This window comes from Mauremys mutica, chromosome 8 (assembly GCF_020497125.1).
Source record: "Mauremys mutica isolate MM-2020 ecotype Southern chromosome 8, ASM2049712v1, whole genome shotgun sequence".
Taxonomy (NCBI): domain Eukaryota; kingdom Metazoa; phylum Chordata; order Testudines; family Geoemydidae; genus Mauremys; species Mauremys mutica.
Window position 1 is genome coordinate 78,675,614 of NC_059079.1, and position 18,529 is coordinate 78,694,142.

General features: G+C 44.4%; 1 protein-coding gene across 14 annotated transcripts in view; it reads right to left on the reverse strand.

Moving 5' to 3' along the window:
• FGF18 (fibroblast growth factor 18) overlaps window positions 1-18,529 on the reverse strand; it is a 109,627-nt gene that overhangs the window by 55,205 nt on the left and 35,893 nt on the right. For all 14 annotated transcript variants that reach the window (XM_045028094.1, XM_045028099.1, XM_045028106.1 and 11 more), the window contains one exon: window positions 7,192-7,372. In XM_045028094.1, coding sequence (XP_044884029.1) covers window positions 7,192-7,372 — 181 coding nt within the window. The remainder of the gene's footprint in view (window positions 1-7,191; window positions 7,373-18,529) is intronic.

Genomic DNA, 18,529 nt, shown 5'->3' on the forward strand with positions numbered 1-18,529 from the left:
CGTGAGCTACAGCTCACTTCTTCGGATGAAAGACTCACCAGAACTCAATAAACAAGACTTAAGCGCTCTCTGCCTTTATACTGGAGAATCACTCTTCTGTGTTCCTGAAAATACCAAAGCTTAAATCAATGAAAAAGATTGTCTCCAAGATTTTGGAGGCTCCCATTAATTGACTGACACTACATCTCTTGCATAAAATGATAAAGTCACTTTTGTACCAACACACACGGTATCTACCAAGACCTCCGCTCAGAATCAGCAAAAAGAGAAAGAACCCTAACTTTGTTTCTCTGACGTTTCGCCACAGCTAGGGAAGAATATGTAGAAAGGCAGCTGCACAAGCTGTGTAGAAGGAAAGCTTAATCACAGGAAAGCAGGAACAGATAATATTATATTGCCTTGTCTTCAGGGTCTGGCATTCACATTTTCATAAAGTGCCTAGAAAGATAAATCACTATACTAATAATATTTGTATTGATTATCTAAACTGGAGTAGCAATTGACTCCATTGTCTCACTTCCTCTTAAATTGCTCACAGATGGGATCCTATTTCCTATTCTACATTTCTAATGGGAACACTTAAATCACAGTATAGAATTATACCACCCCCACCCCACCCCATCCCACCCCACCCCCACACACAGAGTTAACCAACAAGAAAACCCTTTCATAACTTTTATGAAAATAAATATCTTTCATTGGCACTCCCCATGTTAAAACTTTACAGGCCAAATTCTATGGCGGGGGGGGGGTGTCTCTAAACACTGCACTTTCACTATTTGGGGGGACCTAATATATCTGTAGGCATAAAGGCCTACATTTTCAAAAGTGACTAGTGATTTTATGTGCTTCCATTTTTGGCTATCCAACTAAAGACGCCTTAAAAGGAGCCTGATTTTCAGAAAGTGCTGAGCACCCCCACTTTGAAAAGCAGGACTGTTTAAGGTCTCTCGGGGTGAGCTCAGAAGTGAGGAACCCACTTTTGGGGTGGGGGGGAGTGGAAATCAAGGCTCACATCTACATTTGCACACAAAACAGGTGGACTGCATCTGGGCGGTCAGATATGGAATTAACCATTGTTCACTCATTGTATGCTAGACTTTGGAGTCACAAACATTGTGGATGTATGTGCAAGGGCCTGCTGAAAATTCACTGGTTGAAACAGATTTTCGTAGCCTTGGTTTTGTTTTTTTATTCCTCATCTTTCTTGAGTAGAGCTCCCTCCACAAATGCAGATCACGGCAAACACGTGCATACACCCGCACACACACACACACGCCCCTTAAATGTACAGATGGCTCAACTAAGACAATTACAATATATTTCAAATGGTTGCTGAACCTTCCAGAATAGAATCTAAGGTGACTATCACCCAGCTCTCTCATAGCCCACAGAACCCTGGGTGGCTTGGCTACAGAGTTACTATTAGTGGTTCAACAAAGCAGCCGGTCTGCTCACAATGTTTCTAATTCATCCAGCTGCTCTGTCACTCGTGGCGTACCCTTGCCTGCTTTCAAAGGAAAACTTTGCCACTGGACGCCTGCTCCACCCAAATTAGAAGGGGAGACAATCACACACAGAGAATGATAAGGAGATGTTGGGGGGTGCAGGGGGGAGACAACACAGCAGCTGGACAGCGAAGGCGTCCCTGGCTTAGCCCAATCACACAGCCCTGTATGACTGTACAGCTGCCATGGTGAATGATCATCGCCACGCTGAGGTCAGCTCTGCCCCCAGGCCAAGTAAGTGAAAATAAATTATTTAGAAGATAAAAGGTCTTTTTGAAAAATTATTTGTCTTGTTGTCGTGTCAAAACTGTAACGGCAAGAGACTGGGGGCAGCAATACGTAGTTTAAATAGGAAACAGCCAACCTGATGTTTTGACTGAATAAATTACAGAGCAAATCACAATTCATTCAGAGTATCTGAGGATCTGTACTGTGATAGGCAGGTCCTTTTGCATATACCTGGGAAACAAAGCAGATTCTAAATGTCATGCTTGTAACTGATGCTTGTGGAAAGATGTCCATGTTTAACTAGCCACAGTAACTGCTTGGGATATCTCCTCTTGCTTATAGGTAAACACTTTTACTCTGTGCCTTCCGGGCACTGAAAGGGGGTTTGTTTTTCTTCCTCCCCTTCCCAAGGGAACCACTCTCAGTATAAACTACAGTAGGAAGGGAAAAGGTTAATGGGTTTTCCCAAGGCAACTTGCCTTTAAGGTGCCCGGGATACGGAGGGGAGGGAATGACTTGCTAGACATGGAACAATGGCCCTGGTATTTTGCATTGTTTCCAGGCTTTGAGAGAGAACAAATGGGAGTCATTAGTGAAATGAGTTGAGAGAGTTCTAGGCGAGCTGTCAGCCTGCCAAGCCCAAAGAACTGCTACATTAGCTCGGTAATTTCAGAAAGCACAGGCTGGCTGAAACCTAAGAAGGAATTTAGCAATTACAGGAAGTTATTTTACTATACTACTACTTTCCGCACCCTTCCCACCCCTCACCGCGGAGCCCATCTACTCCACAAATGAAGTCTCCAGCAGGGAAGGATTGTGTCTGATGTCTATACTGCTATAAAATGCTCTACATGGGCTTGTACACAGGCACCAACTGGAAGCTCAAGCTAGTACTGAATGCAGTGATCACAGCTGAGTGGTCCATCACGCAGAGGATATAGCACCGATACTCAGAGTTGCTCTGGCTCCCCATAAGTTTCCAGGTGGTATACCAGTGCCAGATTTAACCTTTAAGGTTCGAGACCTGACTACCGGAGAGACTGACTCTCTCCCTGGGTCATAATGCCATAGCGGATGTGAGTGGAGACGCTGGAGATGATCCTCCTTGATAAGCAGGGGGAGCTAATGACACAGGGTGTTCTCCTTGTCTCTGGAACTTGCTTCCCGCCAGGATCTGCCAGGGCCCACACTTGTTAATATTCTGTGAACAATGTATTGCCCATCTTTTCTCACAGGCAACTAGGGCTTGATCCAAAACCCAAGGAGGTCAGCGAGAGTCTTTCAATGGACTTTAATGGGCTTGGGATCAGGTCCTCAGAGAGGCTGGCAGTCTAAAGGTGAAGGCTTGGAAACTGAAAGACAGTTTAGGATGGGGGGCTCCTCACTTCTGGTGCTGTCCCCAATTATAAAGGAGATTACAATAGTGTTTGGGGCTAGTGCGTAAACTGGAGTGTCAGGGTCATTCCTGTGGAATATTTTGACAAGGGTCACGCTAGTGCAATACTGGCATGATTGTGCTTTAGAGAAGAATAGCCTCTAATAACAAATTATTATAATAAACCTACATCTAACATATTCCATCCGTAAGAATCCCAAAGCAATTTACTCACTATGAGTAAAATTAATCCCAGGACAGAAGGTCTCACTTAAGCCTCTATTTTTATGGCTTAAGTGGTGCAAGGCCTTGGTCCGGCCATAAGTCACCCACCTCTGAAATACTGCCATCTCTGGGGAGGAACGCACCAGCTAAGGGGTCAGCTGGTACAAAGTATGCCACACAACAGTGAAGGGAAGGGAAATCACTTCTCCTGGATATAACTTTAAACACACACACACGCCTTCCGGTACAACCTTAGACTATGACTTTAAAACAAAACCACACAGCTGTGCAGTACAAATGAGCCAAAGTGCCTTCACCCATCCTAGAGAGCTACATCCAGCCAAGTGAACCGGACACAAAGATAGTGAACAAACAGGATAGAATGTCTTCTGCCTTTTGTGAAATGAAAATAAATGAAAGGCTCTAATGTTTCAGGTCACTGATCTCTATCTCGCCTATCTGTACCATTTATCTGAGATAGAATATAAAGGTTCCAAGTCCTTCTTCCTTCCCCCCACCCCCTTCCAGCCCATTTCATTTTCTGAATGAAAAGAATCACTTAGACACCTGGTAAAGTAGTAATAAGTTTGTAACAAGAATATTGTTTTTTCTGGGCCAGAACAAACTACATCAGAATAGATTAAAGGATCCAAAATAAACGTGTAATCTGTAAATAGATTGTCAGTCTTTTCATTAATTTCTGGTGGGTTAAGAGACAGTATTTCTGCATATATATATATCGCCTTTTATCTGAGGATATCAGAGCACTTTAGGAACAGCAATTAAGCCTCACCACCCCCCTAGTGAGATAGGTAAGTATATTTAGATTAATTAGTGTTTCTGAAAGCAGTAGGCATTGTTATTAGATTTAATTTAGTCTGATAATTGACTTAGCTGTTCAAATGGATTTTCATATGTTTGAGAAGGGATAAAAGCCATCCGACTAAAAGGATAAAACAGACTCAATTAATTCTATTAACAGACTTAATTTTCTGTTTAATAAATCAGACACATGGGGCCAGATCCTGGCCTCAGAGCTAAGGCCGCTTTGCACAAACCCAAAATTGAATCCCCAGATTATTACATTAGCTATTTTATGGACCTCAAAACTTGTATTTGTCCTTACAAATGGCATATGCACACCCGTATCAGGTGGCTGGGCTGCCATACTTCCTCCGTTTAGATCTTGGTTTCTTCCTACAGCAAGTGTCTAATACACATTACAGTTTGTTATTTTACTGATTTGAAGCTGCATGAAATTGTGCTGCAGTGATCACCGAATCTATGAGCTCTGAAACCACCACAGCACTGCCTGGGACCTCACTTTGACTCCATATCTGTGCATCCTCTTAAGCCAAGAGGCAAGGAAAGTTTGCACAAGTCAGTAAGGCTGCAATAAATCAGCCAACTCTCCCTTCCCTGAAAACCCAAATAAACCCCCCCTCTCCATCCTTGTAATGAATCATTTGGATGCTGGATACTCAGAAAGAAAGGTCATATCTTCGCTTGAAGACTAAGCCCTAAACCAACCCTCCCATCTAAAAAGTGAGACAGCAACTGGGGAATTCGAGTGTCCTCTGGGAGAGGCAGATGAAAGGGTTCAAACTCCCAGGTTAGGGGAGGCTGCCTCCACCTACCCACAGCCTGCATCCTCTCTGAAGTGATACTTCAGTGTTCGGAGGCGCCTGTGGAAAACACACCATATTATACTTTGTTCCAGTTGTGATGCCCACACACTTCCTTCTCCTTCTCTAGACTTGTGCCCGCAGCAGCGGCCTTTGGAGCTATTTCATACGCTCGGGCATCTTTTCCTTTGTTGCAACTTCTCAGATGGATTCCCACTCTCCCTGCAACACTGTGACTCTCTTTTACATCCATTGCCAATGCTATTGCCAAGACAGGCAGCATGCTCTAGAGGAACGAGCATGGGATTGGGAATCAGGGATTCCCAAAATCTAATCCTGACTCTGACTCAGTGGGCCAGATTCAGAAATGATGAAAATTATACTCCAAAGGAGGATGAAGAGAGGATGTGGAGAAGGAAAAGGGTCAACCAATGGGTGTGAGACAAAGGTGCCCTCCAAACTCTGTGTTAGGGATACACCTAACCAACAACTTTCAGATCTGGATCCTAAGTTCAGGAGCGTTCAGATCCAGTGTCCTGCGTTAGGTCTATCCCTGGTCCTGATCAGAGGTGACACCTTAACAAAGCCTCTGGGGGCATTTCTGGAAAATAATTCATTCTATGCCATCGCCTTGGTAGTCAGGGTTGGCTGTTGCACAGATGATTCTTCACGTCCCTGACCCTGACATCTCTCCACTCCATTATCACCGGGGCCACATCCTGCATCTAAGGCCCCACTCACTGCCACATGGATTATCATGCTATGAGTGTCCCTGTGCCATGTGTGATGGTGAGCAGGTTTCCACAACCCTTACAGCTGGTCTAGAGGTGGGAATGGTTTGCAGCTGGTCAGGGAGGCTTGTTATTAGGATGATGCAAGAGGATTTTAGCAACTGGAATAGATGGGTTAGGGGAGGGCTGTCATTACTGGGCATGGGTCACAACAAGGGTGGTAGGGCGCTTTTCAGCAACTGGGAGTGGACTGGGCTTCCAAGGTGGGTGGGCTGCAGCAGGTCATTGAGGGAGGAGCGCCTCAGCGCATGACAGGAGGGGACCACAAAAAAGGCAGGGCTCTGTGCTGCCATTCACTTGGTGCAGGTCCAGGGTTGGCCCTCCTGGCCACTGCACAGTTCCCTATGGGACCTCAGCATCCTCCTCTTCTGGAATGTATTCCCCATCCTGGGGCCTAGGAGGAGTATTTATGATGACTGTGCAGGCACAAGAGGGACAGAAACATGACAAAAGCAGCCTAATGGCCTAAAATCAGCAGCCAAATGGTCTTCTCCACCCCATATTACTTAGAAATGTTGGAAAAGCAAAGGCAACATCTAGAAGCCGACCTGCCTGGCCTTTCTTAGCTATGTAAAGGGCATGATGTAGAACAAACTAGGGCTTTGGCAATACCAGAAGGGTCATTTTCACAAAGATCGGCTATTTCTGAACTATTTCTCCCGCGGCACACAGGCCTTATCCTGCCCCGCTTTATATGCTCCTTGCACACTGGCAGAGGCTGTCCCTGTGTGGCACACCTCTATGCCAGCCGTGTACTGCACGTTAATGTCTGCAGTTCCCTGAGAGAGAGAATTATTTTCAAAAAAGTTCCCCCTTCACCCACATCCCAATACTTGTACGTACAACATACACAGTCAGAGGCAATATATGTTCATGAATTTCTGCAGTGACATATCAACCAATGGGCCAAACCAGAGGGCAACAGTCAATGAGGCACAACATGCAGCGTTCAAAAAAGAGAAAGATAGGATTACACAGATGAAGTTTCGTAAAACGCTTCCATTTTCCTTTTGATAGGATGCAGTTGTGTGTTTTGCTAGACTGAGTGGTGCACTCACAGGAAACTAGAATGATGGGCTCTTTGATGCCCTGGATCTCATCCTGCAAGATGCTGAAATTTCTCTTGACTCCAATTTATTTGAGTAGGAGTTGGGAGCAGCACTCAGTACCGTACAGTATCCAATTCTAAATCTCTGCTAGTGAGGGGTCTGCATCAAGTTGATTGGAAGCATCTTTGCCAAGGACATCTCAAAGGCTTTCAGGAACAAACAGCTTTTCTAATTCAATTTCACAACTTCATTCTTCTGATGCATAAGCTAAGATACAGGAAGCCCGTTCTAGTGCAAGGCTGTGACCCATCTTTCCATTTGTTCTCACCCAAACACACTCATTTCAGACCTTTGTACTGGCCCTGGATGGGTCATGGTTAGTATTCTTACCATATTTGTCTCCATCTTCCCCCTTAGCACTGATCCTCCTGCCTAGAACTTGGATGTGTTTCCCACTTGTCCTGCTGTACAGCTGGTAGAGTCTAAGCTGCTTCCTGCTCACATCGTCCCTTGCTCGTGTCTGATTCTCCACGTGTATCCGAAAATCCACATTCTCCTCAGCAAGGAACATCTGATGAAAAAAGAGAGACAATAGACCATAAAAGAGATACAACATCTTGCCTGCAAAGACAACAAACTAAGCCTAACAAAGAGCGCATCACACAGAAATAGTCAACTGTGGCTTGACTTCATTGGTGGTCATGTGGATAAAGGCTGCAGGATCAGGTGCTCCGAGTAAACTTCTACCTAGGTGCTGACAAAGAAACTGGGTTTCTTTCTTCTCATGTATCATTCTCAGTAATAAAAGCTCCTGCAGGCTCAATTCTGTCCTGATTTAAACCTGCACAATGCCACTGTCTTCAAATGATGCGCTCACTGACACCTGGGTAGGCTTCACCACTGCCAAAGGGCTTACACAAGTGTGAGTGATTGGGTCTGTAATTGGAACACAGTAAACAATTATGATAATGCAGAAGGAAGAATCCCAGCTCCAGCTCCAATAGCTGTGCTGGTTCTGCAGTGCCAACTTCATTAAAAAGGATGAAAACCCCTATTTTTGTCACTACAGTCAATAGAGTTGGCTCTAAATACACACAGAGAGAAAAATCTGTTGAGTTAGAAAAATCTGCTTTTCAGAGTAGCACTTTAAACAGTTCTGCCAATTTAAAAGTAAAGTGGAGTCAGTTGATTGCATAAGGTCTATTCCTGTGCATCTTCCTGAGCTTCCCAGCTCAACTGGCTATCTGAGAACAAGGCCACTTGGACCAGAGGGCAAGAGAAGACTTTCCAGAATGAGCTATTATCAGCAGGGTTCCTCTGCTTAGCCATTTTCCACCATTTTTATGGCCTTTGGCTCTTTGAGTAGAATTAACTTTAGTTAACTGCAGCTTTAAAGAACTAACAGCTCCCTTTGGCAGCAGACACCTTTCCGGAGAGCTAGCATCCAGCTGTAGTTTACATTTTCGCATATTTGCCAAAGCATAGACCAACTTCTGCCTCCAGTTAGAGACATCCCAACTCAGACTAAATCAGACGACTAGTCAACCAACACTTCAGCCCCAGATGTTAATTACCTGCATTAATTCAAGTTTCAAATACCTGAGAAGTAGCTGGCAAAAAATAGAAATCAATCTGGAATCTAAATCTAATGATACTCAGAGGAGCCTTTTTTGCCTTTTGTTTGATTCTACCCATGAGACTTAGACTATATTTCGATGGCAGATTACCCTCAAATGATAATAAATTAGGAGAGTCTGTCATATTATCATGCACCAAGCAAAAGAAGCATAGAACTCTGGAGCCACTAAAAAAACCCCTACTTTACATTGGTGCAATTTTAGTTTGGCCAAGGCAAACAATGTTCAAAGTTTATTGGCTAAATTCTCTGGTGTCAGTGGGATCTAATGAACTGAACTGTGGACCACCTGCATGTGGGGTGAAATTCACAGCAAAACTTAGTGATGGTCAGGCATTGTGCTGCCCCTCTACAATGGGGTGATTTTCAGCCAAAGGAGAAATGTTACTTCTGTGCCTGATATATTTGGGCTATAAAATTCTGGTCCTTCTAGCCTGGAAACAGTAAGAAAAGGATCAAGTATGCACAGAGGGATGCCAGTCACATAGGAAAAAGGGGTAGTTAAGCCCCAATTCTGTCCCATTCCAATCTGAGACACATACAGGAATGGATGGCCACACAAAGCAAACCCAGACCACTTTTTCCATCATCTTGCAACAGTGCAGATTTCTCGCTATAGAGTCAAATGCTACTGGAAAGTCAGACCCTGAAAAGAGCTTTTACTTTCAAATACTTGCACATCTATCAAGTTGGTGGAAAGACACAAGACACTGATCAGTAGCAAGAGGGAAAAAAATTTAAAATAGTCCGTCCTTCTCAAAACTCAGCCCCTCACTGAGCAACTTAATCAACAAAAACTTTTATTCAATGTAGCTGCCACATCAGTGAAGGTCATGGGTCTATAAAATGCAGGATTGACTTTACAGCCCTTGTTAAACACTGGAATTATGATATTTGTATCCCAAGTGTTCAGATAAGAGAGCCAAGAAGAGATTAGGGACGTTGAACGTATACAGACTGCAGAAGAGAAGACTCAAGGAGACACAGTGATTGTCTATCAACACATGCAAGGTGACAAACTCAACGAAGGAATTATTCAACTAACAATAGCAATAATTCCCACTCTCAGAAAACGGAACAGCGAGAAGCAACGTCCTGAAGATTAAAGACTAACAGCAGAAATAGCAGGCGCATCCACATGCTATACAGTACACAAGGTTAAAGGAGCTTCCCACCCTTAACTAATCAAGTCCTGCTCATCATACTCATCCAAATCATTGGGGCTGTGTGTGAAAGTAAAATGAGCAAGATTAGGCCTGCACTGTCAATAGCCTGTTTCCCTTTCTTCTTATTCTTCCCCACCCCTCTCACCCAAATGAAACTTCTAACAAAGGAAATTAAACTACCAAAAAAGAGATGTTCAAATAATGTTGACACTCTGCCTCACACCACAAAAGCAAGGGGCTTTGCAGTTAAGACTTTGGCTCCATAATATTAAGATTTAAAAGAGATTTTACAATCAAGATTGCATTGTTGCATTGCTTTCACCACATGTTAATGAGTTGCAGATTTTTCTAGAAAAAATAAAGAGGTAGGATTTAGAGGTTTTTGGAGGGAGGCTTCCAGTCACAAAGGCCACAAATTTGCCAAACCAAATTTGGACTGTACCATCACACAAAAATACCTATTATGTTGGCATAGCTTCACCTCTGCTTTACCCTGGCTAAGTCTGATTTCTACATCAGTAGTGTGTTTCCCTATTCACTAGCCCACAAACTTGCATGGCCAGAAGGACCAAAACTGCTTCCCTCTACCCTAGCCCTGAGCCCCTCCCACACCCAAACCCCTCATCTCCAGCCCCAGCCAGAGTCCTCAGACCCCAACCCTCTGCCCCAGCCCTGAGCCCAGGGGAGGTTCCAGGCACCAACACACCAAGCACGTGCCTGGGGCGACAAGCCACGAGGGGCGCTCTGCCGGTCACCGCGAGGGCGGGCAGGCAGGGTGCCTTCAGCGGCTTGCCTGCGGAGGGTCCGCTGGTCCCGCGGCTTTGGCGACCTCCCGCAGGCGTGCCGCCGAATCCGCGGGACCGGGGACCTCCCGCAGGCAAGCCGCCGAAGGCAGCCTGCCTGCCGTGCTTGGGGCGGCAAAATACCTAGAGCCACCCCTGCCTGAGCCCCCTCCCATACTCCAAATCCCTTGGCCCTACCCCATTAATTCTGTTATGTGCACCAATATCAGATGTGAGGGGTGGGACTGGGACTCATTCCGGGCACCACCATAAATTATACAAACCTGCCACCCCTGAAAACTGCAAATGAAGGAAGTTAAGTGGCTTGCCTATGATGTAGCCTCCTTCAGAAGGGCTCCACCACAGTTTAGGGCTTGTCTTCATTGCAGGATTAATTTGAGTCCCATACATACATACAAATCCTTAATCTGAGCGGGCTGGTGCTTTTACCTTGAGTTGGCCTGCCCATCAGTGGGTATAGGCTACAGCGGGTTACAGTACAACTGTAACCCCTATTTGGGCTGAGCCTCTGGGAGGTCCTACTCTGCAGATTACCATTTCATGCATGCTTGGAGTCCGAAGTGGGGACAAAATGGACTAAATACTCCATATGAGGCCAATAGGAAGGCTTCCTCATGGGTGACAAGGCTCAGCCTGCTACAGACAGATAGTGTAAATTTAGTTTCAGTTTTGAGCTTGAGAACTGCAAGAGAAGCAGAACAGCTAAGGGAGTCTCTGATTAACTCCCATTCCCCACAAAGGGGATCTTTGAACTGCTGTGGGATCTAGTGCATGGGTCAGGCAGTGCCAACCGTGCAGAGACCAGCATCAAGAATGGCAGAGATCCAACTTGGTACCAGTTACTGAGAGCCAGCTGTGCCCTCCATGGGCCTGCAGGTCAGGGAGGGATTCTGCCCCACCCAGGGGCCAAGACACTGTCAGGGGACCCTTTTTGTGTAAGCTGGGCAACGCACTCATCTCTGGACTCAATCTCAGCATGCATCTGCTGGCCAGGTGCCTGGGAGGGAGGGAGGGGTTGGGAAGTGCTGAGAGTATTGGGAGGTGGGAAACACGCTGAGTTGTTGATGTTAAAGATTAGTTAACCCTTTCCTCCCCAGAGCCTATTTTCATGGCCCCAGTGAAGTCCCCCTTTATCATATTGTTACTTTTGGGTGCATCATTTCTTTGCTGGGGTTTGTGGTAAGGTACCTCATTGTTTCTTGTGTACAGGGATTTATACTCCTTGCCAGCAGTGGTAGCACTATTCATTTTCCCAAGGGACAGCACCTTGTGTGTCATGGTCACAGTGAAAAGCTACCTGGGGTGCAGGTACCAGGTGCCACTGAAGAGAACTGATGAGGACTCAAGACATGTGCGGAGAGAAGCTGCTCCCCATAAACACAGCAAGCCCCAGGCAGGAGGCTTGAGCCACACCTCCAGGCGGGGGCTACACAATTTACAACAGCTTACACACACTCTGTGCAGCTGAAGTGTTGCTCCCAGTGGGGCATTCTCACATGAGCTAATTCAAGAGGAGTTGATTTGACCATAGATAACTCGAGTTAAGTGCAGTGAAGACATGCCTTTAAAACTGCTCTCCTGGGGCAGAAGCCCTGTCGGAGAGTAAGCAGAGATAGCCCTACCTGCTCTCCCCCTTGGACACACGGGCCCTGATTCAGCAAAGCTCTTCATCACTGAAATCACTGGAATTTAAGCATCTGTGCCTAATTGCTGTATGCTTTGCTGTATGCTTTGCTGAATCAAGGCCAGGGTGAATTAGCTGTGCCAGTTTGGGTTGAATCTGTCCCACAGCACTGAATATCAATATAATCAACAAACAATCAATATGTCACGTATTGTTCATTTAATCAATTAAAATCTATACTAGCATTACCATACTAGAGATTCCATTTCATAAGTCTCCAGAAAAGTGAATCAGTAATATTGGCCTGCTGATGTACGGTAACCAAAGCTCAGTCCCACGGGTCATCTAAAGACAAATGTCTTTTTTCCAAAAAAGGTATTTTTATTGCAGTTACAAACAAACAGGAGAACGGAAACATCTCTCTGTGTTACCAGCTACTCTTGAAAACTTAAGCATTTTAATTAATATCTATGATTGCTGTATATTGAAACATCACACTTAAAAGAATGGCCGTTTCTCTTTTCTTCTCATCAACCACATTTCCACAAATGTTATTTGGTTTGGCAACCATAGGCCCTGAGCCTGCTAACATGTAAGGGGCTTGTTCCAAACCCCATGGTGTCAGTCAGTGGGAGCCTTCCCCACTTTGGACTTTGGCTCAGGCCCAAAATTAAGTGAGCAGTCCCCTCAGTAGGACTGCTCACGGGCATAAAGGTAAGTTCACGTGTAAGTGTTTGAAGGATCAGGCCAAACTGCACTATTGTCTGCAGTGACAAAAAATTCTAAACCCATGTTTAATTTTGGCAAATCAGGACATTTTCCTAACATTGTAATAGTAGGAATGAGTGGGGAGATAGCAAGAGTTATTTCAGTCGCATCATTTTCTAACACCAGGCCAGAAACCTTTCAATTTGGGACAATCCCAGAAGACTGAAAGATGATTCCCTATGTCACAGGGAATATGTAGCCACAGTATATACCCTCCAGCATTGTGTTGTGAATTTTGTGTTTATTTCATTTTGCACAATTGGCATGCAAAACTGTCTAATAGTTTTCTACGAATATGCTCACCATGAAGGGGAACTTCAACCACTCATAGTAACTGGCAGTATATCCTTCCAACCAACTGTATTGTCAATAATTGTTTATATTCAATAAAATCTTAGTAACTAAACGGGACAGTATCAAGTTCAGAATTCATATTTTATTGTTGCATTCTTTTTCTTTTTAAGCAGTCCCATACATATTTAACGGTCCTATTATTACTGAAAGATGTAATGATATACAGCTACAAAGCCATTGTAAAAATACAACTAGCAATATAAAAGTTTATGCAGGGGATTAAATAATAGCTCTGCTAGAAAACCAGTGAGCATTTTAAATGAGTGATGTATCCCAAATGCTCCACCAGAAATGTGTGCATTTCTGAACATGGGAAATCTCTCTTCACCCATGAGTAGAGCTGCTTCTTTTGTTTTACCTGTCTAAAGACCCAGACTGTGGCCACTCAACCCAAACCTGATTTCAAGCAAACAATCATAGAAACTAGAGATGACATCTTATCCATCTCCAGACAATAAGGGATTGTACACTACAGTATCTTCTCACATGCTTTGTGCAGTCCACTTTTTAAAAAAAACAAAGGATTTTTATTTAAGTAGCTTTTAGAATCAGTAATTAATTTTAAGAAGAATTTTAAGGATTAGACCATGTTCATATTAAATGAAAAAAAATCTGTGTTAATGCAACATTAAGGTTTCACAGTTAAGAAAAATCAAGGAAATAGCCAAGAAGTACAACAAAATCACCATTCTGATTGCAACACTGGGGCTCAGTCCTGTACACACTTATGTCACGAGTCTGCAAACACCCATGCACATGTTTAAGCAGGTAAGTAATGCCACTAAAGTCCTAACTATGCCCAATCACATACAAGATCTAGTCTTTAATCCAGCACCCTGTATATTCTACAAATATAGAATTTTCTATGTTTAATTTTCCACTTAATGCTATTGTTGGTGTCATGAGGTGTTAGGAGATATACGAGACCCCAACATAGCCAAATTAACACTGATGTTGGAAGCTGGACTTTGATACAGAGCAAAAAGTCAGGAAATTCCATATAGTTTGACAGAGGCCCCGAACCTCATTAGATAACAGATCATGTGCCTTTCCCAAATTTAAAATAAAAATACAAAATCCCTCTTAGTAAGGGCCTTATTGATAATAAGGTAATAATTAGCAATATACCAATTTCCTATAACTGGAAGGGACCTTGAAAGGTCATTGAGTCCAGCCCTCTGCCTTCACTAGCAGGACCAATTTTTGCCCCAGATCCCTAAGTGGCCTCCCCAAGGACTGAACTCACAACCCTGGGTTTAGCAGGCCAATGCTCAAACCACTGAGTGATCCCTCCCTCCTGATTTCAAAAGATAAACAAATCAAGTGATTAAAAGTCCTTTCAAAACCCACTCTGATAAGCAGGAAATACTTATTACCTTTCATCCACTGAATCAACTGAATATTAATGATTTTCTCTGTGACCTTCTAAAGACATGAAAGTTAATAAGGTCAACAAGAGGATATTCAAGATGGCTCTTTCCCAGGTTTGTAAAGGTAGCTAATAATAGTTCCTTTGCTTCCATGGTTTTGGCAAAATTCCCCTATGTCAATTACAATTAGAAAAATTTGCAAGACCACCTCCAGAGTGGATATTTTAGGCATATGTTGAAACATAGTGCACCATTTATTTGCTGCTGTTTCCTCTTCTTTATTGCAAAGTCAATTGCCAGCCAGGATGTTGTTAGGTTCAGGTTATACAACCTAGTTAGAAGTGGGACTGGATTGGATGTGTCTTGAGCTAACAATGACATATACGCTTCTTTGTGCTTGGAAGCACATTGGGAAATTAATGTGACAGAAAGAAGCAAACGTATTCAAAATCACAGCAGGGGCTCAGAGACGAGAGCACTGCTCAGCAGCTCTCTATGCAGGTCTCTACTGCACAGTAAATATGGGGTGGCTGTACCTCAAATGCACCCACTTAGTAAATCTATTTAAGAACCAGGGCTGGTCAAAAATCTGCCATCAAAACTGTTTGTCAATGGAAAACTGGGTTTCTGATTAGGCTATGTTGCTTTAGTGAAAATATCTGCTTTCCATGGAGAATTTCTGTTTTTAGGGTTAAAAAAATGAACAGCCAAAACAGAAGTGTTTTCAGCCAAAGCCTGTCATATTTCTATTTGGATAGACTGCTGTGGTGAACTCATGTCCCCATTCTCCTGTATGGGCCAGTCCCCAGCCAGACTTCATCTCGCATGATATGTCACATCCATGATATTCCCACAATGCACTGCCTCTCCTCTCCAAGAGGATAGAACATGGTGCGTCATGGGTGATGAAGTTCTATCAGGGGGTCCAGCCTATTAAGTAGCATGAGACACCTAAACTCCAACTCCCATGAGGCATCACAGAGGCATTTCCAAATCAAATTATTTCATTTTTTCATCTGAAATATTTTGGTGGTTTTGATTTTTCCCCCCACCAAAAAGCCAATATTGTCCTTGGGGGAAAAAAAATCCAACCAGCTCTATTTAGAACTTATTTTACCCATACAACTTGTGTGTTGATAAAAGCATTTTTCCTCTGAGAATTTCACAGCTCTTCACAAATATCAGCTAACTAAGGGTATGTCTGCACTTCAAGCTAGAGGCATAATTTCCAGATCAAGGAAACACACTCACAACTAGCTCTGAGCGAGCTAGTGCCCTAAAATAGAAATGTTGCCATGACAGCGCAAATGGCAGGAGGGGTTGGCATCCCCAAGTACATACCCATTCAAGATACTAGGGACGTACACAGGGCAGCTGGCCCTTACCGCTGCACATGCCACCATGGCTACACATGCTGACTCGATCAGAACTAGTGCAGGCATGCCTCCTAGAGCTGGAAATCACATCTCCAGCTCGAAGCACAGGCATGCCCTACGCCTAGCAGTACCACAGATTAGGAGCATTGTCCTCACTGGATAAAAGGAAAAAACCAAAGGCACAGAAGGGATGAACTATTTGCCAAAATGAGTCAGTGGGAGACCTATGAACACAGCCCTACGGCCTAGTTCTCAGGTCTATTAGGGAAGCTTTGTACTGCTATGCCAGTGCGAATCTGCCCTGAGAAGCCTGTGGATCCACCCAGTGAATTCTCATTCTGTTGGGAAATCCTTCAAACCCGGCTCCTGGCCAAGGGGGTAGGTGCAAGTCAAGGGAAAGGGGGCAGGGGCAGTGCATCCCTACCTCCAACAGCCATGTCGAGCTGACATGGTATAAAAGCAGCCCTGAGTTTGCTTTAATTTAGCCTGGCATCAGGCCGGTACAGAGTCAGGTTCCCCCCCCCGAAGGCTTAGCCAGCATTCCTCAAGTACAACTGAGAAAACAGCCCCAGCAGTCCACTCTCAGACCTCCTGCTCTAGCCAACAGGCAGCCCTGCCTCCTCTATACAAATGCAGACTGCTATAATTATTACTATGACAATGCCATGCAGTGGGATATTCTTCTAGTGCTTTTGCACAGACCCTACTCACTGTCACCCCAGGGTCATTTTAACCCATCAAACTTTGTGGATGAGCAGAGTTCCAGTGACTCTCCTCCTCTCTCTTCCCATGCCCATTCCTACTTTGGTCTCCTCCTATCCCACCTGCAAACAGAACAATAACCCCTCCCCATTCCCATACAGCCCTCCCACTACCAACTGCAGTTGTTGAAGAAGCAAAACACACCGCAACCAGTCTCATTTTCACTAGATGTATCTTCCAGCTAGGACTTGGTCTGAACTGGGGAACATTTATGTGGCCTTAAAAGCATTATAGCATTTAGAATAAAAGCAATAGTCATTCATATAAGGTAGGTTTAGCACATTTATGGTGCCCTCTGGTGGCTAAAAGAATGCCTGTGGATTCCAAGGGCTGTTATTCAAAGACTGTGTAGCATGGTGGCTAATGTATCTGCCTTATATTTTAAAGGCACTTGTTCAAATCTTTCTGGGATTCTATTCTTCCAAACCTTTCTAGTAATTTTAGTTCCACTGATGAAACAGATTATGAGGTGAATGGTCCAAAATATTCCAGGTGTAGAACAAACCAAGGTAGAAAACAGGCAGTTCAGAGCAAGGCTGGTCATCAGAAGTCCTGGCTTTTCCTGACTATTGGTGCCACTTGCCTCATGATTTTAGAGAAGTCATTTAATCTTGCTATGCCTCAAGGTCCCCATCTTTGCAACCAGGGATAATAATGCTGCTTACCCACCTTTGCAGGGTGTTTGGCGATGCTTGCAAGAGAGGTGCTCTATCCATGCCTCCTGAGGTTCCCTAGTCTAGTCCCATCTGCAGGGAATATGGTCAATCCCTTCCTGAACTCAGGAGACAATGGATGGAACTAACGTGTTTCCCTGCTCCCACTAGGCTATTTGGAAGGAGAGGAGCATCCTGGCCTCCTTTCCCATATATAAGCCCATTTAAGAACTAGAAAGATAGAGACCCTTACCTGGAAGTCCCCATAAGAACCTGCTGCAGGAGAGGCTGCCAAACACCTCCTGAAGGCACAGATGCAGCTATTCAGAACTAAGGCAGCAGAAGGAGGGGAAGCAGACGTCCTGGCAACCAGAGACATGCAAGGCAATATTGGGGCAGAGGACCAGGGGCTTGTGGAGAGGGGAGAGAACTGTGGTATGGAGAAGGTGCTGTGATGATGTGGGAGGAGAGTGGCTTTGGGAACCAAACCTCAGTCTGTGTTCAAGGACCATTCGGATAGCACCAAGTGCTATTTTGGTGAGCTTCTATACAAAATGCTGGCACAGCTCTATGCCTCACCTGCCACAGGAACAGTAACTGCTGTCACTGCAACCTCAGGCCACTTACAATGAGCACTGCACTTTATATGGCATATCGTAGCACTTAGCTTCACTGGGAAGAATCACAGTATATCTGCCTTGAGGGTGCTGCCCGACCTGCCTTCTACACAACAAGCCTGGAGGAAGCCCAGCTACACAATGTACCTCTCCCTCAAGCTTTTACATCTCTTATGTTGATGCTTTCTGAAATTAAGTACAGTTGGAATCTAATTTCTTTTTCAGCTTACCAGTTACAGAATCGATTGGAGTGCTTTGAGTTGCTGCACAGGTCAAAATTTAGTGATGTTCACTGAAAACACTTTGCTAATGCTTTCTAACTAAAATGCCTTTAGAGCTGGAGCTGAAAGGGAGAAGGAAGAAGGATGACTATAGGGTCAAACCTGTCTCCCCTCAAAAATACCCCAGCGATGGATATTCTAGGGTTCAGAAGAGGTGATCCACAACTCAGCCACATAACACACACTTGGATTAAGATGTTGCTTTGCATGATGGGACCTGCATTCTAAGAGCATCTCCCCTTCTCATTCAAAGTTAGGAGTGGCTGCATATCAGTACTCTATGGACTGTATGTGGCCTTCAGCCCACACTCTGGGTGT